At 39.8% G+C, this 27,079-nt stretch overlaps 1 protein-coding gene across 3 annotated transcripts in view; it reads right to left on the minus strand.

The window, feature by feature from the left end:
* Positions 1–12,812: 12,812 nt before the first annotated feature.
* sema3ab (sema domain, immunoglobulin domain (Ig), short basic domain, secreted, (semaphorin) 3Ab) overlaps positions 12,813–27,079 on the minus strand; it is a 31,559-nt gene continuing 17,292 nt past the window's right edge. For all 3 annotated transcript variants that reach the window (XM_083916480.1, XM_083916479.1, XM_083916478.1), the window contains 14 exons: positions 24,070–24,189; positions 23,275–23,365; positions 22,388–22,507; positions 21,560–21,702; positions 20,047–20,161; positions 19,864–19,933; positions 19,640–19,784; positions 19,317–19,536; positions 19,126–19,217; positions 18,984–19,025; positions 18,196–18,353; positions 16,915–16,982; positions 15,750–15,895; positions 12,813–15,478 (listed from right to left, as the gene is read on the minus strand). In XM_083916480.1, the coding sequence (XP_083772606.1) occupies positions 14,948–15,478; positions 15,750–15,895; positions 16,915–16,982; positions 18,196–18,353; positions 18,984–19,025; positions 19,126–19,217; positions 19,317–19,536; positions 19,640–19,784; positions 19,864–19,933; positions 20,047–20,161; positions 21,560–21,702; positions 22,388–22,507; positions 23,275–23,365; positions 24,070–24,189 (2,061 nt within the window). In that variant the 3' untranslated portion in view covers positions 12,813–14,947. The remainder of the gene's footprint in view (positions 15,479–15,749; positions 15,896–16,914; positions 16,983–18,195; positions 18,354–18,983; positions 19,026–19,125; positions 19,218–19,316; positions 19,537–19,639; positions 19,785–19,863; positions 19,934–20,046; positions 20,162–21,559; positions 21,703–22,387; positions 22,508–23,274; positions 23,366–24,069; positions 24,190–27,079) is intronic.

The raw sequence follows: 27,079 nt of genomic DNA on the forward strand, positions 1-27,079 counted from the left end.
GATTGTTTGAACAGGGACCAGAGTATGAGAACACTTCCCAGTGGTAACCCTCACACATAATTTATATGTGCATTGCTTACTACGAAAATAAAACTACACCAATATCACAAACTCATATACAGACAAAGCAAACATATATTTCTGAATAAATTGGATGAATAGCTGAAAGGGATGAGTATGTGAACTCTCATTGTGAATGGGAGTGTGAATGCATATCCATCAATAAATCGCAAGCATTTATTGACATACAGTGATTTAGAATTTCAAATTATTCAATTCGGCTGTAGCAGCTGCACCCCCACCCCCTGAGATTTTATGACTCCAACTCCCACGTTGCACCTGTTCCCTGCCAGAACAGAAGGACTTTGTGTTTTGTGGGGGTCTCCTAACATACACTATCTATGTTATTCCATTGCCTGTTGCAATTATAGACTATCATCTGTTGTTGAGGGTGAGGCAACTGTTCAACGTCAGCTTCCAATGGAGCTGACACTATCTGACAGACTTTGACACACATTTTCATCAGTTTCAACCTAAGAGCATATTTTAGCCTTGCATCCTGTTGAAAGGTGCACCGGAAGATTTTCATTTCCGATCTCTTAAGCCGCTACCTTAGATTGATAGCCATTTAAGGAGGCTAATGCTCGTAGGCCAGTGGGCATAGCATCCACTTACTCACATTGGCCCCTCGGTGACTGAATGGGTCTCTACTTACTTTACCCAGTCTAATAGCAGTAATCAGTCAGAAATCTGCCACAGACCAGAAACAACAACAGCTCAATCCCCCACCTCCCCGCTCCTTTTTAACCATCCCTCTGTCCCTGCTTCCTTCGCCTTTTCTTGATTTGTGTTATACTTTCTTCCCTTGATGTTTCCATTAGTATGATTCTGACTGTGCTAGTAGCTTCTATCAAGTGCCCTGCCATGCAGCACTCCTACACAGCAGCCATACACCCGCTTTCTTTCCACCGCCATTAAAATTATGTCCTTTTACGTGCATCTCTGGGATTCTAACAATACCTAGAATATTTATTCAGCATGTACTGCACTGCAGAGATATTTGCTCTGTACTATCTGAGCGCTGTGACTGCGTCACATTTCAAAGATGGTAACATTCATGGTCACAATATTTGACCCACAGCCTGTCATGTCACTAAATGCCACCTTCCTTTAGCTGTGGTTTTAGGAAGCCGGTGTCTGTGAGAAGATTGAGTGCTGATGTCTAGCGTTTGTTTGAATAGGCCATGTGCAAATGACTGGCGGCAATCCTTTCATGCTCTCTGAACACAGAAAATATTTTCATTCATGTTAATGCTGTGTCAATATCCGCCCCTGTTCAATAGAAGTCTCCCTCACCTCCTGTTTTGACTCACAGAGACAGACACTCCTCCTGCCCCCCAAAACACACACACACACACACACACACACACACACACACACACAAACACACAAATTTTTGTCTAATAGTTATGTGCTCTGAACTGCAGTTTCAGTGTAAGAGAGTAAGAAAGAAAAGGAAATAAAGAAATTAAAACCGTGTATGCAGAATTATTATGCAGAAAAATGTGTGTATGTTAGTTTATGTCTACCACTGACTGCCTGCTGTGCTCCCCTCTGCTAAAGAGAGGTCAAGTCCCTGGTCTCCCGTGGCAACAGAAGCCATACTCTGAGGATCCAGTGTTTCAGAGCCACTAGATACTCCAACCGTTTACACAGGTGGCTATCATATGGCCAGTCAAGGTTGTCCCCACAGCAAAACCTGACTATTGAGACATTAGTCAGAATTTGATGGTAGGTAGCAGTTCATTGTTGCTTCATTGCCATACATCAACAATCACAGAATATGATATGACTTGCATGGACAGGTAACAAATCCTCACTCAGTCAATCGTTTATCCTGCTTGTGTGGTTCGGTGATTCTATCAACGAGCTTGTGTTGCATTGTGTATGATACCATGCAGAGAGTAGGAGTCACTGTTAGCCACAAATGAATGAACTGGGAGAGAGGAAGGAGAGAAGAAGTGTAGGTCTACTCTGACTGAGAAGCCATGTGTGTTATGGTTGGCTTAGCTGTGTCTGTTGAGTGTGAACATTATGGTATAAAACCCACTGTGCACACCTTTATGCATATGATATCATACTTTTAACACATGTTTATAGAGAAGTGGAGAGAGGTCTGTATATATTCTGTTACACTCCATTATTTCCTCACCTCTCCCCTACTGAGTACTGCTAACCCTCAGGTGAGGCCCTAAGTAGGTGCACGTTTTGCATGAGTGTCCATGGCAACAATGCGTGGCAAGTACATTTTCTCTGTGCCAAATATGATGCCAGTATAAACATTGCTTCATTCAAGTTCAGATGAATACAAAACTGCTATCAAAGCCACAACGTGGCCACTGTTTTGGCTTTCTTTGCTTCCTGTGATTCAGCTCTAAAGGCATATTTCTTAGTTATAGGGTTAGTAATGGGAAACACAGCTCAGACAGCTCTCTGCAGTCACAGATGGTGAAGATGAGGAATGGGTTATGACTCTAGAGTGATATGTGGAAGTGACCATCTGGCCTCATGTGTATTCTCATTCATCATCATGGTAACCGTCACATAATCTACAGGTGTTTGTGCAGGTGTGGATGTCTGCTCGTGAATGCATGTGTATTGTGTGCCTGTGTTAATGTGCTTTACGGTGAATTTTGTCATGTTTTTGCACATGAGCACAGGATGGAAAATCTCACAAACATGTGGAGGTACCCATTTATCCTCCTGTGCATTGTTATCTATCATGCTTAGCAGGTTGACAAGTGTATTTATGTAGAAATATTTAAGATTGAAAAAACAGGCTTAAAAATCTCTTTTGATGTAGTTTTGTCTTTAACAAGCTAACCTTTGATCGCTGCTTGCAGACAAAATAAAGACAGATATAATAAGAGTTACAAAGTGAAAAGTATAGACTAAACATCTGCCATCAACATGTACTTATGGCTGTTTTTTTTCTAGCTCACTGGTTTGTGATTAATTCCCACACATAAATGTCAGCCACATATCATTCAGAACCAAAAATGAAACACAAGGGTATGAATATGAAGAAACAAACAGCTGTGTTTGAAAATACAGTGTTGTATATCAGACTGGTTGTTCATTTCTGCAAACATTGGTATGAAATGTGTTTGGCACATTTCACTGTCTTTATGGCCTGCAATAATTAATTCTAGAACAAAATAAAAGCATTTAGTATGATGTTCTCCACGTCACTGAAGGACAGAAATATTTTATGTTGGAGATGGTTATTAATTGTGAAAAAAGCCTGACCAACTGTCTTGACCTGCTTTTCAAAAAGTAAGATTAGAGAGGGAAATATGATGCCTACGTTTCTGGCAGTGTGTGTACTGTAGCATAGGGAGCAAAGTAACCCAGATGGGGTTTGTGTGCTTCAGTCAAGCAGTGTGGACTGATCAAAAACCTCTCTTTTATTATTGCAGGTAACTCTGATGCCTCCACGCTTTGATTTCATCTCGGCAATTGTGCCGGGAAATAAGGCTATTGGGGTAAGACAGTGATAAGACATGTTATGTTTCTGCATTATGTGACCAAATGAAAGCATGTAAAGGGAGAAGAGGACTGGACCCAGAATAGAACCTTGTGGTACTCCACAAGTGATGTGGGCCACGGAGGATGAGGAGCAGTACTAAGAAAGTTTCTGTCAGACAAATATGATTTAAACAAGTTAAAAGCAGGACCTGAGATACAAACCTACCAAAATATTTAATAGAATTTCATGATCATATTGGAGGCTGCACTGATGACAAAAAGAACTAAAATAGTAAAGAGCTCTGCATCTGCACTTAAAAGAAGGTCATGAGTCACTTTACAGAGCTGTCTCTGTACTGTGTTAATTGAAAGCCTTGTTGAGATGTAGCTAAGATCCTTTTATCTATTATTATTATTATTGTATCCTTTCAGACCACGTTTTGGAAAAACCTCTCCCCATCAAATTGACCAAACTGGCAAAACACTTTGTCAGTATGACTGTGGGTGTGAGCGTAGGCCTTGCCAGTTGGGGTGTGTGGGATGCTGTGCATATATATGTATCCCTGTGTTTATGAAATATGAGTAGTGACACATAAATTGAATCAGAGTGCTCCCATCCTGCTTCAGGGCAGGACCACCATGTGTTGCTTTAGCAAGGGTGTGTGGCACTTTCTCCCTGCCTCAGTCTCGTTTGAAGTGGCTTAGAGGCAGCCTCAAAATCCAATATGGATTTGTTGTCTGTGAACAATAAAGGGCCACATATCACGTGCAAACCTTGACATTAATTAATCAATCAATCTGGCAAATAAACATTCAAGCAAATACATCAAATAAATCCCTGTTTGATGTAGAGGGATATAAACTAAAAACAAAATTGGTTTAATTGAGGCCAAATGCTTAAAAAAGTAATACATGCAGTGTCCACATCTGTGAATAAACAGTGTGAGTCATACTTTGGGTGTATCTGTTGGTGTGTCTCTCTTAGTAAATTATGGGCTTGTGTCTGTTGTTTCCTGCATTTACTCCTACATTTGCCAAAAACACTACACATCAATATCGTGTCCTTATCTAAACTCCTTAATTATCAAGAGGACAGAGATACCACAGCTCTTCGATGCTAAGTTTCCCTGTGCTTCACACTGACATGCATATGTTTGTCATTGTCATACATAAGAGAATGTGAGTGGGAGGATGAGAATTGTAGGGAAGGTATCGGGCAAAAGCTTATTACAGATGTGCTTTTCCTTCTGGCAGAACCATCAGTTAACCTGTTAACCTCAACTATATCACTAAATGGGTTAGGGTTAGGGTTAGGGCCAGTGACCTGTGTCAAAATCTCCTGTTCATCCATCTGCACATTTCACTATGTTTACATCTGTCCCTGACACGATTAATAACATTTAGCAATCATGTGGATCACAATGAGATATAGCTGATACACTGTATGTGTACACATGTAGACGCACACACATGTGGTAGGCAGTATCATAATCTTGGAAAGACAGGGATGCCCTATGTGTTTTCCCCAGCTGAGCAAAATACATACCTTAAATGAATAGTCTGACATTTGGAGAATTGTTTTCTTCGCTCATGTCTGTGCAATAAATGTGAAGCTACTGCCAGCAAATTATTATTTTATCTTAGCAAGGGATTGAAAACAGGAGGAAACAGTAAGCCTGCATTCAAATGTAACAAAATCCACCTTTAAAAAACAATGTGTAAAAGTACACATTGTGGTAAGATGATAACTGGTTGCTGGTTGTACAGTAGCTTCATATTTACCATACAGACATGAGAATGGTGTCAATCTTTTCAACCAAATATCTTTAAGAAAGATATATTACACTTTTATTATTATATCATACTGTCTGTCTGATATAGCTGTATTCCCCCTCTGTCTGAAATGCTTAGTTTTAGCGCCTGTCTCTTTAAGCCTTCCTCCCAGTCTCTGATTGGTCAGCATTACCAGGTCTTCCACATCTTTGCTCTCGGCATTGCATTATTGTAGCCTGACTTTAACGGCACAGTATTGGCACCTTTTTACCAATATATTGCATAGTTGTAGCAAGTCCTGAAGGCTCCTTGAAGTCCAGTTTCTGAATATGGACAATGGGCTTATATGTGGATTGAGTGTCTTGATACATTCAAAGTATTCTTCTTTATAATAAAAAAAAGTCTTAGAAATCTCACTTTTTACAATATGTGACCTTTAAAATAATTTACTATACTTTCGACAACTCTCTCCAACTACAAAACCTCCCCTAAATTTCCACACCAATGAATTCTTACAAATAATAATAAAAAAACAGTCCCGTAAGCTATAAACCTATTAATGAGTTATAGTTTCAGACTGACGCCAGTGTGGCACTTACCAGATCAATGCCAGGATGGCTGGTGTCTGCCTTGTATGGCTTTTTAATGCATCTGTAAACTCAACCGCCTTTGTTTGTCACTTCATGTGTCCATAATTACTGGGCTTACAATTCTACAAAAACCATGGCAAGATGGCTCAGAAGAACTTGAGGTAAACACTGGGGTTTTAGAGTCAATATAATCAACACTTCATATCAACTGACAAATACTTTTCCTGGAACAAAACACACTTGTTTTGGGTCACATATTTTGAACCACTAGTGTATACTCATCAACATAGTGTTGCACAACCAGCATGAACTGTGAAAAGTATGCGGTGGCTGAGAACATTTCTTTCCCCAACCACAAATTGGATAATGTGGCAACAGCGCAAAACAGATGTGCTATTTTCACGTGTCCACCACATAAAAAGGTTAGCTAATGGTTAAATTTAGACAAGAAAACATCTTTAAGGTAACACCTGCAATAAAAGCTCCTGTTAAGCAGCATTTTTGCTGCTAAATTATCGTCACTGACATCTATCACCTAACCTTAAAGTGTCACAGGTCCTGCGTTTTGACTTCCTGTCAGATCCGTGTGATGTGGCAGATGGCGTGTCTACACTATTTTTCACTGTACTTAATGCCTTAAGCATCACTTGTTTTCCTTTTTTGTCTTGTGTTTGACAGGACTTGATTGCTGTAACAAGACAACACCAGAACTGGCTGTAATTAAGTAACCATTTATTAACCTGTCAATAACATATGCACAACTCCTCCTGTGAAGCAAACTGCAGAGAGAAAACAAGTATGTCCAAAGAGGTGGCAGGATCATTTTTGAGCATACAATCATTTTATTTTTATTGTAAAGCAAGATAGAAAAGCTAGCATTTGTGTGTAATAAAAACTAACATCAGTGAATATACTGTATCAGCAACAACTAGACTGAGCAAGCACGAGGGCATTTTGCATAAAATGTATGGAATTTGTTTGCTCAAAGTTGATGGAGTGAAACTTGACCACTCTGATAGAATTAAACATTAAGGGAATTCATTAAAAAGTATTCTTAGCACATTAGTGCTGCTTTGTAAGCACATAAAGTTTATTGGGCAGCAGATTCAGAAATACAAAAGTATGCTCACAAATAGTTGTTTCAATTACATCTGAAATAGCAAAACAGTGTTTTACATAAAATATAAGGCACCTGTTTTGTGCACATTATTTCCAGTACAGTATCAGGCTAATCCACATTGACAAAGATGTATTCTGATGGTGAATGTTTAAGTTGCCATGTCTCCAATTTATCATGGATTACATCAACAGATTTTCACTGGGAATGAGGGAGGGGGCACAGATGGAGGTGGGGATTTATTTGTGTATACTTGCTACTACTACTACTACTACTACTGTAATTTAAACAAAAATGGTTAAGTTCAAAGAAAGTCTTTGCTAATATCAACATACATAACCAAAAAACTCTGACCTTCCTTATACATTTTTCATCTGTTCTATTGCTTTTGAGTCACTGATTATTTATCCTCCTAATATTCTAAAAGCAAGGCTGAGCCCAATGACATACAGAGCTTAGCCCCTCACTGGGTGATGTGTTCCAGGAGCTCCAACCTTGCTTAAGCAGACCTCAATCAGTTACAGATTAGACGTGTGGAAGGTAGCAGCCAGACAACAGTCAGATACACAGCAGGCTACCTAGTCGCATCACTCTGGATGATTTGCTCTACTTTTCGGTCGAATGACCTTTGACCCATTACAGGGTCAGCTGAGGTCAAGCCTGAGGCCTCATTCAGATTGTATCTATCCTATTATCAGCTTCTTTCAGCAGCTTTGATGTGTTTCTTTGCATTGCCCCTTTTGTACCATAATCTTATATCTGCTTTGAACAACAGCATCTGACCTGAAGCCTCGGAAGATATTTAGATAGTTTTCTTTGATTCTTCTTTGTCCTCCATTAATCTGAGTCCAGTGTCATAGATTACTGATAACACAAGATGTGTAAACGAGAATCGGAAACTGTTATTTTATTTTTCTTGCATCATCTTCAGTCTAAACTCATACCTACAGTGTCCTCCATTAATCTGACCATGATGTGATAGATAAACACTCACATTCACCCAGACTCACATTCTTGCCAATTCTAATATTGGACAGTCTAGAAAATTGCAGTGTGCAGTACTGTACACGTCAACTGATTTACTGGACATCATTGCCACTGGATAAACATTCAAGGAGCTTACAAACTTACTCAGGCTGATTGACCATTCAGGGTAAAGTTTATTTAAATGTAATTGCATGTTTATAAGTGTGCTCCATGAGTCAAGTTTGAGCTATTCAAGGTGAAGGAAGAAAAATACTTCCCTCTCCTTTCATATACTCGATCTATGTTCCAAAACTGCCTCAAGTCATCAAACGTCTCATGGGATAAAAAAACTGAAGGATCATCTGATTGATTTTAGTACTTCATTTATTCTTGTAAGCTGTCAAAATTGTAGTTGTTGTGTTGTGTAGATAGTTGTACAGCAGCAAGATGTCAGCCATCAAATTATAGAGTAATTTTGCACTTAAGGGAAACCAATAAAATACTTATTATATTCACAGTTATATGGTATGCTAGATGGGAATAGTTTTTTTAATCTCATCATGCCTTGCTTTGACGAAATGTATGCGTGTGCATGTGTGTGTGCATGTGTGTGTGCGTGTGTGTGTGTGTGTGTGTGTGTGTGTGTGTGTGTGTGTGTGTGTGTGTGTGTGTGTGTGTGTGTGTGTGTGTGTGTGTGTGTGTGTGTGTGTGTGTGTGTGTGTGTGTGTGTGTGTGTGTGTGTGTGTGTGTGTGTGTGTGTTTGTGGTGTTCCCTCACCAAAATTATTGTGTGCTTTCGAACAGGACGGACAACAAAGTCTATCACAAGCATGTTATTTTGTTTTGTTATATAAGTTATATATTATATCGTCATGTATTGTAAAATAAATGTCCATAAAAAGTCCATAGTATAATAAAATACTTGTTTAATCCATAAGAGTAAGGAGACAACATTACAAGTGTGTGACAAGTCATGAAAATAACATGGTCTTTTCCACATAGGAAATGAGCTAAAGGTCTTGTCATACCTCCAGTCGAAACCACTTGTGCCATGCTGTCATTCAGAGAGGCACTTGAGGTTCCCGCCAATTGTTCAGTACACCACCAGCACTAGCACTGCCAAGCTGCCACAGTTAAATACTCTGTCCTCTGTTTTACCCCAGGCAAGGGCTATGCCCCTGCATGCTGACACACTACCAAAGTCTGATGGAGAGCAGGTTACACACAGACATGCAAACCTGATCGCGCTTCAAAGCATTATCTTTCAATGATCTAGTGATACTCCACCCCAGATCTGCAAAATTAGGTTTTCCGGAGAATAACTTAATAATTCAACACCCAATTCCACACGCACATAAACACACACACACACACACACACACACACACACACACACACACACACACACACACACACACACACACACACACAGACACACACACACACACACACACACACACACACACACACACACACACACACACACTTCCACAGTGTTGACTCAATGACGCAGACAGGACACTGCCAGTATCCTACAAGCTTTTCATAAGTGACAGCTGTTGGGAAGAGAATAGATCATTACCTCACTCTAAGAGGTCTGTGATATACCACACTCTGCTATAAGGTGGGAGAAGAGAGGTATGACATATGAATGTTATTTCTCACCCGGCTAATGGCTGGAGGCTGTCAGGAGTCTATAGTTGAGTAAATGTCAGCTGAGTGGGTCATGTTTTGCTACACTGGGGCTCCGCTCTCTCTATAGCTCCCAGATGTGTGGTGTGTCCTCTTCTAGGAATATAGCAAACATGTTGGGAGTATCCATGTCTGTTATTTGTATTTTGATGCAAACATCAACATGTGGATGTGCATGCTATAAGATGGTGCTTAATCATGTGCTTTTGGAATTTTCCATCAATCTTCCGGTTAAATTAATGCATTGTGTCCTGAGGTGTTCCAAAACACACCAGCTGAAGTGGAGTAGAGATAAGTGCATGTGTTTACATATCTCCAGCAAAACCCTACTGGGCCTAGTGGAGCATCAACCCGATGTATTGTCACTAGTGTAAAATAAATGACTATATCTCTTCTCCATTTCACTTTTGGAATACACCAATGCTTATTCCCACAGCGGCAGTAAAAGATGATGAGTGTCTAAGGGAAAGAGTCTAACGCATTGTGCGCACCTGCATGCAAACATGTGATCTTACATATTCACTCAGCTGCCTGCCATATGACTCCTAATCCATGCATTTCTTTTGCAGAGTATATGAGTCAAGATGAGTTTCACATGATAAATCACATGAGGTGAGTAATCACACTAAAGTTTCATTAAAACTCTCTCCAGTTATTCCATTATTATTAGATGTCACCTATTGAGTGTACTACATTTAGATGTTGTTAGGTGTGGACCTCCCAATAGAAAATGTAACTTTTTTGAGTTGAATTCAATTGAACTGATTCAATGGATTGTAATAACTGTCTTGTTTGTGATAAATCTCTCTTACCAAAACGTCTGATGCAAAACAGCTTTACTTTACCTTCCACAAACAAACATTTTCCAGCACCAGAGCAGTTTCAGTGCAATAAAAACAGCACCAAGAAGGTTATTAACTTCTACCCAATCTTTGTATTCTCACTCTCCCACTCTGTCACTCATGTGTCACTTTTTCCATTGAATTCAGTAGTCCTTTGTGTAAGTGTCAGGGCGGTCCTTCTCACTCATCCATGGCCTTGGCTTGGAGTCAAAGGGAGAGCTGCTATTTTCCATCAGGCAGAGTGGGATGTTGGAGCTGAACCGTATCGAAAGAGGTCTCCTCAGCCACCGGAGGGCAGTCATGCTCTTTGATATAGGTATGACTAGGACCTTTGCATATGGAAGCAGATGGGTAAAAGCTCTGAAAAAGCTCCACTTAGCTTAGATGATGACATGGTCAGTGGTGAAGCTGCACTGGTTAGTGGTATACTGGGTGGGTTGATATACTGTAAACTGCCCGAAAAAGGCAGGGTATACGCTATACTCCGTATACCAACATATAACCTCCACAACGGTCAAGTCAGATGGCCGTCCTCCACAGAGCTGGGTCTGTCCGACGTTCCTGCCTGTTATAGGGAAGGTTTTCGTTGCCACTGTACTCTACGGGGGAATTGTTGGGTCTATGTAAATCATAAATAAGTCATAGAGTGTGGTCTTTACCTAGTTTATAAAGTGTCCTGAGATAACTTTTGTTATGATTTGGCACTATAAGTAAAATTTAATTGAATTGAATTGAATTGAACTTCACCCCTGTACATTATCACAGTGTGTACTTCATATTGCAGTTTTGCATTAATCTATGTCTTTCTTTTTTTGCTCAAGTATTCACTGCATTTTGGTTTGTAGGGCTATATGTTACTGCCACAATCTGAAAGAATGTTATAGTAATCATTAAATATAGTTATCCTATAGTTATATGTTATGGGATAATACGCACACTTGTGTCCACCTTGTCATATTAAAGTAAGGTGAAGACCATCAGGGTCACAAAGGCTGTGTGTGTGTGTTCTCCAAGCCGACACTATCAACACTCAACTCTCCCTCAATAATGTTCCCTTTGAAGCTTCTGAGGAAGTAAAGACTGAAGCTCATGAGCTCCCACAGCAGCAGTTGAACTGACCCCACAGGTCAAGGCCCATGTGAGACATATGCTCACTGACCTTTGACCTTGGATCAGGAGTGACCAAATGTGTCAACAGAAGCTCTATTATGACAAAAAAAAAAAAAGTCTGTTGTGTTTTGAACTTTTACAATATACCAAATAGGCTACATATACAAACAGATGGGAAATGTAAAATCACTTTTTTTCTGTTTAGGGGTATATACAGTATGTACATTACTATTATGTCCACCAGAGGGCAGTAGTAAAACACAGTTCATATTTTGTTGCCGGATTGATTGAAATAAGTTTAATTGAAGATGTTGGTGTTCTGTTTTTTTTTGTTTTTTTCGGGGGGGGGGGGGGGGGGGTATATATCTTTAACCATCAACTCCTGTCGGTATGCAAATACAACAGCATGGTTTTAGTAAGAGACTGTAGGGGACCTCATGTATAATTCACATCGCATCACACATCAAGGTCTTAATAATAACTTACAGTAATTCCTCTACTGCCTGGGGAACACCATACTACAAAACTTCATTTATCAAAACACATTATAATATTAGAGGCACTGCTGCTAATATTATCTCTTACCCACTTTAATTATATCATATATTATAAATTACTGGTATGTTAGTGACTTATTTTGATTCAATGAATAATTAGCCCAGTCTCTGATGTCAGTATACTTTACATGTCTGGACATAACAGTCAAGTACATCGTTAACTGATAATCCAACAAATTAGGGATAAATTACTTAAAGTTTTTAAAGGTTTTTCTCATTCATTTTGGTTATGTATGAATCAAAGTAGTCCACAATCTAATCTGATCATCTATACTACTACATCACTACTTTGCGACTGCACCTTGGCTAAGCTAATTAAAAAAAAATTAAAAAGCACTTATATGTAGCACTCCATAGATCGGCTTATTTGAAGCTACCACACTTACTCAATAACTTGCTCTTCTGGCTTGTACCCTTATTGCTGAATGCACTTATTGGAAGTCGCTTTGGACAAAAGCGTCAGCTTAATGAAATGTAATGTAATGTAACCTCATACCGTGATAGCAGCGGGACACAGAACATTAAAAATAGATTTAATGAAACCAGCGCTTCATGAAGAGACATTTATTAGATCAGTAGAATACATCACCACCATCATCATGCCAACAAAGCAGCAGCAGCACTTAATTTCCTCACTGTCACTGTATGTCCAAGACAGATGCAGTGAGGCGCCCTATATTTTCTATTTATATTGATGATCTTATCATATGCCCATTTCTACTGAAAGTTCCACAACTCTGGTGTTGAACTTGTCTTGTTAGTCTTAAAATCTCTTCCTCGAGGGGCTGCTCCAGCTGTTTCTCATCTTCCTCCATCCTGGCTTCTAAAAGCAGATGAGGGTATGCAAACACTCACTAGACAAGGTCATCTGACACACTGATGTGTTGAAATGCTCAACTGACATTGTTCACTGTTGTTGTTCTTTGTTGTTAACGGGTCTGTGGACATTTAAATCCACAGCGAGATCCTGTTTTAATCTTGATATATTTTTATGAAACACTACCTCAGGAATGATCAATTATACACTTTAGAGTCCTAACAGAAATAGTATGTACATCTTTGAAATAGTTAATATTGTGTACTGCATATGCAAACAACAGAATAACGGTGACAACACCAGACTAGTATATCATTGCTATAGCAAAACAGGAACACTACAATAGTATTCACATGCACTAGTACACAGTGTTCTACTTGTCAAACATAGACCATAGTATTTATATTTACATAATGTTCACAGCTACATTCCAGGTTTGTGTGTGTGTGTGTGTGTGTGTGTGTGTGTGTGTGTGTGTGTGTGTGTGTGTGTGTGTGTGTGTGTGTGTGTGTGTGTGTGTGTGTGTGTGTGTGTGTGTGTGTGTGTGTGTGTGTGTATGTGCATTGTATAATAAAGGATTGTTACAATCAGAAGAGTTTTTTTTTGTTACATGCAGTGGAATGAAGTTGTTACACTGCGCTGCCTGTGAAGAATATGAATATGAGGCCATAAATGTGGAAGAAAAATACAGTATGGACACTGGGTTATTCAGTGTATTTGATATGTAATGCATGTAATATTGACCAATATTGATAAGCAATTTCCAGTTTTACTACAGCATTTGTGATAATACGGTTATTTTAAGAGATTGGTCCTGCAAATCAGATTAATCAAACTAGGAGGGGAAAAAAAGCCTGCACATTAAAACATATTTTCAATACATACTTGTATATCAATAAATACACATATAGTGGAAACAAATGAGTGTATACAAATCAAATGATTATGGAAGAACTCAGAATGACATTTCATGCACTGAGATGATGCAGTTGGCAGACCCTTTAAAGTGACAGTCAACTTAATGATTGTTGACACTGGAAGGAATCTGATTATTAAACAGAAAAAGAAGAACAAAACAGAGTAATAAAACCTGACTTTGTTTGGGAAGCTTATCTAGGGCGTAGACACACAGACTAGTACAAAATCTCCCTGTTTACAACTGCTTTCAAAAGACTTTTTCTTAAATAAATTCCTATCTGGAGAAACAGCAGTCAACTGCAAGCCATTCCCTTTAGTACGTATGAGGAGACTTTATGGAATACAGTATTTACACACCTTAGCTACATAGCTGTATTTTGTTGACAAATGATGACCATAACTTCCAGTTTCTTGCAGTGCTTGGGCATTTTTCGTTCTTGTGTTGATTGATTTAACCATCTATAATAACAAAAAAATACCAAATATTCCATTTGTGCTTTCCATGACCTTCACGTATTTTGTGCTTGTAATTAATTTACTCTCCAAACTGTTTATTTAAATACAATCACGCCTCCTCTTCTTTCATATTTATGAAACTTAAAAAAGAAATGATCAGGTATTTTTTAGGTATCTACTTAGTTTCACACTGATAAAGACACCTAACTAGCATGCCATGAGACATGCCATTGGCATCTCAACATGAAGTCAGTCATGTCTGTAGGGTAGGTACTGTATATATCCTCCTCTTCTTGTGCTGGTTGACACTGCCCCTTTGCATTGTTCAGGCCACAGAGGCCAGCTGAGATAATATGCAACATCCCGTTTCCTGCAGTCCTCTGTACTGTCCTACTGTAAACATGGCTGCCCACGCACAGAACACACCAGCTGGCAGATCAGGATAGCATTTCCTTTTTCCAGTTTAACTTTTCTATCCAGTCTTTGTGAAGGATGTCTGTATCTCGGTATGAAGGAGAAGAGTGGGATTACAGAATGAGGGTGTGATTTCAGGTTTGGGTGTTAAAAGTCAAGGTCTGTAAATCAGACACTGCGGGGGGCCCTCTCCAGTTCATGGGTCCTGCGGTTGCGCCCCTTCTGCCTCTCTTGCAGGTGTTTCCACTTGGCTGCCAGGCCTTGAGCATGCATGTGGGCGCGAGGGTTTACAACCTTCTGCTGCTGTTGCTGCTGGTGTATTTGTACTTGTTGCACCAGGTGAGCTTTCTGCTTCCTGTGCTTTCTCTCCCTTTTCCATACCTGCTCACAGAACTCATCCACACTGTTCAGAGTTGGGTGATTCACCAAAGACAGAAAGTCTCTGTACCACAGCTTTTGATTTGGAGTTTCTTGAGGTGGGGTAAGATCCTGGGCAGGGACGCTGGCTGCGGCTTCTTCATCCCGATGTAGCAGATCATCCAGGCGCTCTGTGTCAATGACTTCTAAGGTCACCTTCAGAAGTGTCTGCATGAAGCCGTGCTCCACCGCCTGGCACAGATAGATCCCAGAATCCTTTTTGGTAAGTGTGCGAATCAGTAGGCCCTGGTCTGTGCGGATGAAACGTTCTTCTGATTTGATCTACAGAATGATGAATTGGAAGCCAGAGAGACAGAATAAAGGATACAGAGATACAAAAATCTAATTAGCTTTGCCTCATGGCTGTTTTGATTACACAACATGTATTTCACTTGAATCAACTATACCATTAAATATTGATCAAATATGATACTGTATTTTTAAAATAATCTTCATTATGCGTTATCATCTATTATTATGTATCTGCTCTTAACAAAAATTGTATCTGAGTGTATTCCAAAATACATTAAGTGTGTGTTGAGTTTGTTCTAACCTCCTGTTTGCGATCATCAGTAGATCGCTGATACTGCCAATATGTCAGAGCTCTCTGGGACTTGGGACTGCACTCAAGGAAAGTGCTGCTGTTCTCCACTCCATACACAGTTTTATCCTGGAGAGTTGCCTGCCCAGTTAGTTCATCTAGACAAGAACATTTAAATTAGTCACCCAAGTCTGTAAAAGTAAATGTTTTTTGCAGTGTGCTGCAAAATTTTATAAGTTGTGGTAATGGCTGAAAGTTTTGCTCCTCAGCCAGGTTTTCTCTGAGTTAAATGTAAAAAAAACATTGTTCTCCAACTACTGCCTGAGACAGGGGCCTGGTTTTAGTTTTTTCAGTGAGGTTATTTAATTTAATCACATTATCCTGTCTTTTTTCTGACGACACTCAATCATGTGCAGCTCCCACCACAGAAGCAGTTGTTGGAGGAAATTTGCTGTAACTAAAATACATGTTTTATACAGTCAAGTAGGTGCAATGTTATTCAGTCAGGGTGTTTTTACACTGTAGGGCCAGCGTAGTGATCGATCTCATAACATCTAATTTAACAATCTAGACTCCAGTAAGGCCTGCTACAATTAAGTGTTATTCCCTTCTCAACTCTTTTTTTATCATTGTTCTGTGGTTGGTTGAATGTATAATCAAATCCTTATTGAGTGGGTGGCAAAAGGTAACAGTATTGTGTGTGTGTCTGAACTCCTCTTCAAATCAGCAGCTTTCGATAGCTTTTTTTTCTTTTGTTCTTGCAGTTGAATGAAAAGTATGAGTCCTGCTTCTGGACTAAAACCGCCAACAGGGCAGTAGAGTGGAGGGCTTGGCGACAGCGAGGAGGCTTGGAGGAATTCTGACCATGTTAATTAGAAGCTTCACATGGACCAACTCTAATCTTCACATCACCAGAGACATATAAAACCCACACATTCTACTGGCTTTTCTGCCGTTTTGATCACTTCAGCAACGACCAGCAGCTGCTTTGAGACCATTTTTATGTTTAAAGAAAAAGTAAACCCTTGAAAAAAAGCTCTGCTCAGTATATCCTTTGGAAATGATAAGTCATAGTAATTAGTCAGAGTAATGATGTACTAAAATCAACATTAAACGTTTTATTTCACATTGCCTTGATTATACCATAGTTTATAAAACACAGTTTTCTTTTATATACCATGATGTTGCAGATCTAAGCATTGAGTGAGAGGGTCTCCATTCCTGATATCTTGCCTCCTTGTTCTCCTGCAGAAACACAGATACAAAGTTTGTGTAAGTACGCATGTGTGTGAAAAGGGTGTTGATTTACAGAAAGAGTAGAGGCCAATACAAACAAATAAACTAACAGCAGGCAGCCCATAGCATTGTAGAAATGGTTTAATTGTAGGGTGTGTATGAGAGAGGAATGCAAACCTAATCAATCATTTCAGCCTGTCATCTCTCTAGTTTGCAAATGCAAAAGAGATGGAGTTTCAAGTAAAGTGAGAAATATAACCCTCGGGATATTTTCTGTTAACAGTGAATGAAGCAGCTATGGAGACACCAAAGCAAACTGGCAACTTCTTCCCCTCTGCATCCCATTGTTCTAACCCAGTTTTGGTGTGTTTGTAATCGTAACATTTGCTCTGGCTGTCTTTTGTTTGAATGTAAGACTCTGGAGTCCAACTAACAGAAAAAACAGGATACTGTGCAGCTAGCATTCAAATCAATAAGCCCCATGAAGCTATGAGTGGGAGGCTGCACACAAGTAAACACATACATAAACATATACAGATCAGTCCACTACTAGAACTGCACTGCCACTGGACCTCTAACACCTACCTCACCCCTGGTTCACCCAGACAGCCTCCAGACATCACTGACATTGGGTCTCATTTACAGTAAACACATGAGGCAGGTTATATTTCTGGCTCTCTGGTAGAAACTTGACCCTCTACCTTTAGGGGTTTTTGGCAAACATACAAAGCCTGCACTATAAGTGTGCCCTTGCTGCAGCCCTGAATTGTGGTCTGACTGCATATGTCCTCAATCATTATGTGAAAATCATTCTATATCATCTGGTTTTACCTCAGTAAAATATAGCCAATATATTAAACAAAACCAATTCTTGAAATAAGCATGATTGAAGCACGTGTTGCACATTGCACATGTTTAAATCTAAAGCAGGTTGCTCTTGTGAAAAACACAAATACACCTTTATGCAAAAAGCACATTTTAACTGTGCTGTGTGTTTCAGTTTAAGATGTGTGGATTTATCTAAAACATGCATCAAGTTTAACATGTATACCAAACCAGATGTGTTCACGCATCTGCTGTTGGTTGGGAGTATCAAATTTCATTTGACATTACTCAGTGTTCTGAAGCACTAGGTATTCTCTATGTACAAGGTTCCAGCAGCTTGTAAAACACAATAACAGGGTAGCGACACGGCATGAATGTGGAAGCCTGTATTCAGTACCTCTTAGCCATGGGAAAGTATCTGGAGCACTCGGTGCCATCCCATGCACAGTAAGGGTCCCTTGCCAAGCAGCATTCAGCACAAGCCTTCCCATAAACCTCACACCGATGCAAAGACATCTGGGACACACCAATGTCTGAACCCAGGTACAGTTGTTGCTGTGAAGGTAAAGGAGATAAAGTTTTAATTTTCAATATCACATATTTTAAATCTCAGGAGCTACAATGTAGTTTTTCTGTCCGGATGAGTGGTATGATTTGATTATTACACCTATGTTTGGCTCAGCTTGTGTCAGTGAGGTGAAAATACAAGTCAGGAATGTGGACAGACCATTTTACTTCAGTTGCTCAGCTCCCTCCTACCTGTCAATTACCTGTCTTGTTTTGTCTCTCCCTGCCATTTAAGTTGATGAGCTAACTGTTGCTGAAAAGCCAACAATTGAGATCTTTGCGCGATAAAGTGTCTCATCTTAAAGTGCCTAAAACAAGTGAGTCTGTGCTCTGCATTTCAGCCAAGCACCTATGAGGAAAAGCTCTCATAAGAGACAGGTCTTTCAGACTCATGCAAAAACAATACTTGCAACATTTTTCATTATGTATCATATTCTTCCCAATGCAATCCATGAGGCTTATATTCAGTCGTAACTGAACTCATTTACTGAGGTAACATATTTATTTCAGAGTTATCTTGCTATAAACGTGAGCTTTCCGTGTTGGCTACAGTGCTTTGTTCTGCTACATGTGTTGCTATAGTTTCATTTTACATGCAATAAGAACTACAATCAATACCTGTTTTGTTGAAAGTTCCATTGCTGTAATGGCTGTTGGCTCCTGTAAGAAATGCAAAATGGCAATAGAACAGATTGATAAGAAAACATTTGCTGATTTTACAGTCATCCTTTAACCTTTAAGTGAAAAAAGAATAACTTACTCTGAAGACAGTCATTTCTTCCAATAGGACTTCCTCCAGGTCATGCCAGGAGCCTCTGGGGATGGATACCACTTTCAGTATTGTCCCTATGTCTAGTAAACGATTGAAGCACACATGTGTTGAGTTAATACAAACTTTTTAGTATACACTTATCCATCATTTCAATCAGTGGAGTTTGCAAATGTGTATACCTGTGCCTATGAACATGACATCATACTGGCCATCTTCTGCTTCTACTTTGTCCACCACTATCTGGGTGAACTGGTAGTCCACATCAGTTTTAACAATGATTGGTCGGTTGTTAATGGGGTAAACAGGGTTGAACATGGCTGGGTGGCTTCTGGCAAAGGTTACAACTTCATCAGGAAGGTCCTTGGTTGTATCAAATCCTCCGAATGTTTTGCTTGGGCACTGTGGAGAAAACATGATTACATTGTAGGGCATAAAGGAGAACTGACTTTCAGGCTCAGTTCATAATACACTTACATCCCAGTTAAGAGTGTGGTGTACTCACTGTGCCGGGCCGTGGGTAGGGAACTCGTCCCTGGAAGGGCACCCACTGATAGTTGGGTCCATCTCTATGAGCATACGGACCCAAGAACACTCTCCTGATGTCTGTCATGCTGTACATACACACAGCTGAACCTTTGAAGATGTTGCTAAGGGGCATAAAGAATGAGTCAGTTAAGGGAAGGTCAGTGATTATGGCCAAGAATATTGCCATGTCAGCCACAGTACCTGGAAGTGGTAAAAACTGCATAGATGATCGGGCTCTTAGGATCTTTTGTGCTCATGAGAAAAACATCCTCTGAAAGCCAAAAAGAGTCAATTGTTTATTAAAGAGATATCATCCACTGAAAAGATAGCATTTCATCTTCAGGAAATAATGTGTGAAACACGTTTGCAGGAGCAATCACTCACGTAGTTCATCAAAGTGTGTGTCTATTCCATTACTGCCAGGCACAGAGCAAATAAGTCGAGCCTTCAAGAATGTGGTCCACTTATTTACCAGACTCCTGTGGCCTCCCAGGTCATTCTGTTGGACAGATCACACGTAGAAGCCCAGCAGGGAAATTCATTCATTTGGAAGTTATAGAAATATTGACACAATTACTGTTTTATTTTCAAGTTACCCCATCCCCCCACCCCCCTCTATATCATAGTATTTAGTAACAACTTTCTTTCAGTTTTTTATTTATATGCAGTTTTATGTCTGTTAAAAAAACACACAGGATACAGCAAGAACACTGAAAATGGTTATGTTGCGATTCTCCCTAATGTGCAAAACAAACTGAACCGAAAAAGGGACTCAAAAACCGCCATAGATCCCGACCCATGGGCTTGTCGAATGGTTGCACCCCTGTATACATGATCTTGTGATTTTTAGTACGAACATTTATGAATAAAACTCTCTGGACAATTTCCCTTTATTGATTGGGGAGAACGTTTAATACATAACACTCTGAACTTGTACTGTATGCTGAGGCTTATGAAAGCACCTTAAGAGACTTCCAGATTAGAAGTTATGTAAACATACATCTTCATTAGCAGATAGCCTTTAGGGCTATTTACCAGGTCAGATCATAGGGTCATATCTCTATGATAAATTATTTCCTTTGTCATATCACGATGGATACAGAAGAAACTTGTGAATAATATGTGTCTGTGCATCAAAGTAATGTGTTTGTTTTCCAGAACATAGCACATAAACACAGAGGCACAAAGTGCTGGCCCATAAAAACATACCCCACTTGGTGTTGATTTATGACAGTAAATTAGATTATGTCCATATATGCACAGGCCAAATTAATACCACATCTTGTAAAATGGATGGCTTCTCTTGTGTGGAGCATAGCAGATTCCTGACATACCTCGTAATCAGGCTGTTGTGACAGAGGCTCGATTTGCAGCTAAATGGGAGGTTGAGGCTGGACATTACTTGATGATCTACAGTCAGCCTGGTGGATTCCTGCTTAATGCATAAGAATAGGATTTGGAACGTGAAAGCTGATACAAGACCAGTGACTTAACACAACCATTCCCTGGAACTAGAGGGTGTAGCAGACCCAATCAGTGTCAAAGCCTGGCATTAGGATAACAGCGCTGCTATTGACAGCGTCTTTGCCTCTCAGGTTCTGGTGACATTTAACATTTCTCTCAGGTTTCTGTCTTATGGGGCTGATTGTACAGCACACAACAAAGCCCACTCTTCTACCGGCTAAAAATAGTCACAGATAAGCCCCTGAAACCTGCCATTATAAAAGGCACTCCGACACCCGTCAAGTGTTTTTCCAGCTACAGAAGCTATTTCACAAAATGTCGGTGTGAGAGTGTCTTTGTCCATCTCCTTTTGTTTGCATCTGAATTTTCCTTTGAATGAGCCAGCTTGTGCGAGTGTGTGCTTGAATGGACATGCGGCTGTGCGTATGCGTACTTTGCAGAGCTGTCCGATGCGCGCATGTGTGGCCTTCCCAGCATGCTCCCCATCCATAGCGTTCTCTTTGAAGAGCAGGTAGATTTTGTCATCTTCTGGGTTGTCACTCTCTGGAATCAGATGAACGCCCACAAACCTGGGATCTGCCATGCATAACGAGATGCACAGATTTGAGATAAAGGATTTCAAGGTACGTTTCAATCAAGATTCAATCAACCGATTACATCTTATCTATTATCAGTATTTTTATAGTATTTTATTTATATACATGTTTATTTGTTTAGCAGTTAAACAAATCTAGAAAGTGGAAAGTATCCAACATTTGAGTAATGTGCTCCTTGTGGTTTGTCTTTGTTAGAAGACAGGCTGCAATATTTTTGAGCCATGCAGAAAAGCTACAGCTCTTTGGCTGAAGTAGGAGTATAATGAATTACAAAAACATAGTTGTGAAGACAGAAAGTTGGGACAATTTCAAGTACCTCCGTTTTGTGTTTTTTGAATTGAGAAAAGTTTCAAATCAGAATATCTCATAGCCCATAGAGTCCAAATGATCCTTAGGGTTAATTAGTTTGCTGATTTCATCATGTTTGACAGACAAGTACAGCTTGGTGTCATCCACATAGAATTGGAAAGCTCTACAATTTAAAGTTAGTAGACAATAGTATACATAGAAAACTTGTCGGACTTGACTTCTCCAACCACCACTGAACATTTTCAGCATGATAAATGTGATATAGGAATAAGACATAAACCAAATAAGAGTTGCTAGCAAAATATGCATATTTCATGATCAAAGAGTTGGCCAGTAGTTTTCCTCTTCTCTCTCACCATTTAGCCATCTGGAGTCATGTTGCTCCGTCCTGATTGGATGATGCTTTCCAAGAGTGCGAAAAATGGCAAAGTCCCGCCCCATGAAGTCAGCTGATGTCCCAGCATACAGTTCTCCATCTGAGGGGAAGAGGAATGAAGCCTGTTAGTTTAGTAACACCAGATGAGGTGATTTCTGCCCAGTGATGCAGGTGTAAAAGTCTGAGGAATTGTTCAGGGGCTTAGCAGTACAGGTAGACATGAAGTCCTGAGAAAACACAGAGAGTGATCGACGTGATGAACATTAGGAGTGTGAAATTGACATTAACACAGTTGGCAGGGCTGAGAAGGGAGGCAGGGGAAGGGTGAACGGATGGAGGGACACATGAGGAGGGACAGGACAGAGGTGTGAGACAGGGGGAGTACATAATAATGCTGTTGAGAGGGTAGAGAGAAAGGGGAGAGGAGATAAGGGGTGATGGGCTGGAAAATGGCCATCTGCTAGGTTAAACGGTGTGATATAACACAATGTGACTGGCAATAATTGGGGGTAGAGAGGAAAGACATGCTCACGTAGTCCTGCTTTATTTGCCAAAACAAAATCAGATTCAGTTGCAGAGAAAACTCAATGTAGTGTCATCTGCCATACACGCCCAGCACTTAAAGGAGGTATATTCAGATTTAAATAGAGTTTACAATCCTTGCCAATGAGGGGTTCCCAGTGTGTAAATACAAACTAGAGAGCTGATACGCTTGTAATGAATAAAAGGAATGCCCTGTTCTGTTATCCACATTTTACACCCTATATATCTGCTGAGATGAAAGAGAGAGGCAGAGGGTGTTTTCAGGATTCCCACGTTTTTATATGACCTTGCTCTGAAGAACAGCGTATCCTATCATAAACTCACCAATTAGCATGGAGGCAGTGAGCAACTTTGGATCATAGGGACTCTTCCCTCGACCATTTTCCACGAGAGGCTCCAGCCTGAAAACGGTGTCCTGGACATCAAAAGACAGAAAGTTACAGGAGAGAACTGTCCAATACAGAGGTTCACATTATTTTAAGACATTAAGGAGGCAAATAACATAGGGGAAAAGGAGTTGCTTCAGTAAAAGTGGAATTCTGTCTGGAAAACCAATTTTGCTGTGACATAAAACATACAAAAAGGAAAAATCTTAGGATCGTCATATAATACTCTAAAAGGAAAGGATTGAGAATGAAAACAATACATCTTTGTGACCTTGGCACTCATAGGAAAGCCATCAGATGAGTTCTTCTACGTTATGAAAGAGTAGATGGCTTTTTTCAGAGACATTTCCTTTAATTGTCTGTAAATAGCCATCTAATGAATAGGAAAATCACACAAGTCTGACTCAGTGACATTTGGAGGAGAAAAGAGCAGTTTCCTTTGCCCATACTGAAATGAACACACACATACAGCGGTTACATATTAGAGTGATGAATTGGAAATCTTGCAGACTATGAAACCGTGTGTGTAATTTTCCACCTCATTTTGCTGAATGAAACCATTTTTATGTACTTAGCAAATCATCAGAGAATACACTCACAGTCGACTACATATGGTCATTCACAACTTTAAATACTTAAACTTGAGCTTCAGTGGAGCTGTTAACTCTCAATGCTAACATGTATTATTGTGTTTGACAGAAAGTAGAGGCAGTGAAGAAAAGTATGGCTTTACCTCTGGTTTCTTGCCCACCTCCAGGTAGGAACACACAGGGTGGAAGGCTCCTGTCCCACACACATAGAGATGGGTCTGGTTGAACGTCTGCAACACCTTGATGAAATTTGAGCACTCCCTCTGATGGATCGGAGAAAGCAAACAAATGTAGCAGGATTAATATTCGACCTATTACACAAACTATTATACATGGTCAGTTCTTTCCGTGTTTAGTGCCACGGTTGTTCGAAAGCTTGTTGTGGACACGGGACATCAACTTTGGGTGAGTAAAAAACTGGTGAAACAGCTGGATAGATCAAAAAGGACAGACCTCAATAAGAGTACAGGTCACAGAAGACAATCCAATACTTAAATAGAGAAATCTGTAACGATAACAGACAGAGAGCAAAGCCTATTGTAATCTACTGTAAATCCCCAGAGAATGGCCCACACGAACTCTAGCACTGTGCTGCTGAGTAATAATTCTGAAAATAATATTATGACCAGACTAAGCTTTATTATTCCTGACTCTGTATTTTTTTCAAACACACACACACACACACACACACACACACACACACATACACACACACACACACACACACACACACACACACACACACACACACACACACACACACACACACACAACTCAGTGACGTTTTTCACTGCTGTTTAATGCACTAGTTGTGCAATTTCCCACGGAATAATTGCAAAATCCATACAGGAGGGAATTTGAATGAAAAATAACAAAAGAGGCATTCAACAAAAGTCAATCATAATAACCCTTTACTGTATACCAATCACAGTAATGCAGACCAACATGAGCATACTATCAGTAGATAATACAAAGTGATGTTCTTTCTACTGCATTATACTGTGCTTATGTCTTTTTTTATGATTATGAATTTATTTAAGTGTGTGTGTGTGTGTGTGTGTGTGTGTATGTGTTTGTGTTTCTCTGTCACCCTGTCTCTGTGTGTGTATTTGTATTTGCATGCACAATTGCGCATGTGTTTTATACATTGCTACATTGCCATATGGCATATTTCCTCGTGCTCTGGCCGCACGTGCCTGAGCAGAGCTGACCTCAAATAAAACTGAATGTGTCATCACATATTAAAAAAAAAAAAAAAGAGAGAGAATAGTGCCACAAATTATGCATGACTAAGTTCATCTAGCTTTACTAGGTCATCGGGAGATAGCAGGCTCTGTTTGCATAAGCTTTTGTTGTCGTTAAAGCAGCTGTCTTTGCTTGGATTCATGACCTGTGTGGGTGGAGTGTTGAACATCATTGTTACAAGCAATAACGCGCAATACTGTACATGATCTCTTTGCACTACGATATCGGTCATACTTCTGAATATTTAGCATGATGATGTATCCAAGATGACTCAAATCTGTGTCCATCATGTCATACGTTACATTAGTGAGTTTGTGATAAATAGAACAATCCTTACAGTATCATCAGTTGTATGTAGTTAAAATAACAATCATACTTAGAATTCAATCAACTAATATTATCAAAATGGCTTTTCTCCAAAATTTGGGCTATCTCATCTGATTTAACATTCTGTTCGCAGAAAGTTAGTGAAAGCATTAGACATATGTGAAACTAAATGTGCAGCAGGAACCACAAATTATGAATAATGGACGTCATGCATGAAATGTTCATGTAAACGGATTTTATCTTTAATTGTGCGTACAAACAATTTCAAAACTTTTGTGGATTTCATCAATACTTGCTTTCTGGTCCACACAAAAACTGATTTGCACAAAAGCCAATCTGCACACAACTCTCTCCGCTTCCACAACAATGGTGTGGGTATGCATTTGGATCCCTGCCCCTTATATGGTTTACTGGGGTGCCTCCCTATGCTAATTCCAAATTGCATGGCACATGCATCCAATTTAAGACCAAATGTGATTCATTCATCAATGTACTCATCAACATACAGATGTCAGAGAGCGTTTCATGAATACCACAAAGATTTTTCCTTATTTTCCTCTTAATCCTTTGTGAAAGAACAAATATGCATGGGGCCCATTGAACCTAAACAGAATATATGTTTTCCTTTATACTGCTTGGTCGAGAATTTGTCATTGACTTTGTGAACATTTGGTAGGTTTAGCAACAGCTGCAGTTTTCCTTTTTTTCTCTTGTGGGTGTACGGTCACACCTTTCACACCCATCCATCTCTTTCTTTCCTCTCTGCCTTATCTCCTGAAGTGTTTGTTTGCAGCACATCGGGGGCATCAGCCGACTCACTCTCCATCTCTCTCCACTTCCCTTTAATTCTCACTCCTCCGACTCTATAACAGAAAGACCACCCCTCAGGGCGGCTTATTCATCCACGCCACAATGTTTACAGAGGACACACAAAAGACTTCATGGCACTTCAAATCATCCATACAGAAGGGCAGGAGAGCTCGGCAATACCCAGGCAGATAACTGAGCACCAACAGCATTGCTATGATTTTACATTCCAGCCTCTTGCCGTAGGCTCTATTGAAGATAGAATTCATAACACCGCTTGAAGGGAGTAGAGACAACCTCTCAGTGTGTTTACACAGAGTTTCCCCACGCCACAGAAAATGTTCTAAAAATGCACTCGGCCACAAACGGGGAGATGTGATGCTTGGCTTGTCATGCGAGGGTTGAGTTAGGTAAGAAGTCTGAAGATGCCCTCGATCTTAATGCCACAACATTTTTTTAGTTTCAGATACAGCTTTAAATCCAGCTCAACAAATTGAATAAAACATTCTTATCCTAAACAAATAAATACACTATCCTTTAGAAATCCCAGATGATTAAGTGTGTGTGTGTGTGTGTGTGTGTGTGTGTGTGTGCGTGTGTGTGTGTGTGTGTGTGTGTGTGTGTGTGTGTGTGTTTTCCCTCAAACATATTACTGTAAGATTCAGGATAAGAGTAATGCTCTTTATTATGTAATGTCAGAAAAGGTCGTTTAACTGTTGTTGAAAGACTAAAATCCTAACAGGCATGACAGCTACAATAATGTACTGTACGATT

The sequence above is a fragment of the Echiichthys vipera genome (assembly GCF_963691815.1).
Source record: "Echiichthys vipera genome assembly, chromosome: 7".
NCBI lineage: Eukaryota > Metazoa > Chordata > Actinopteri > Perciformes > Trachinidae > Echiichthys > Echiichthys vipera.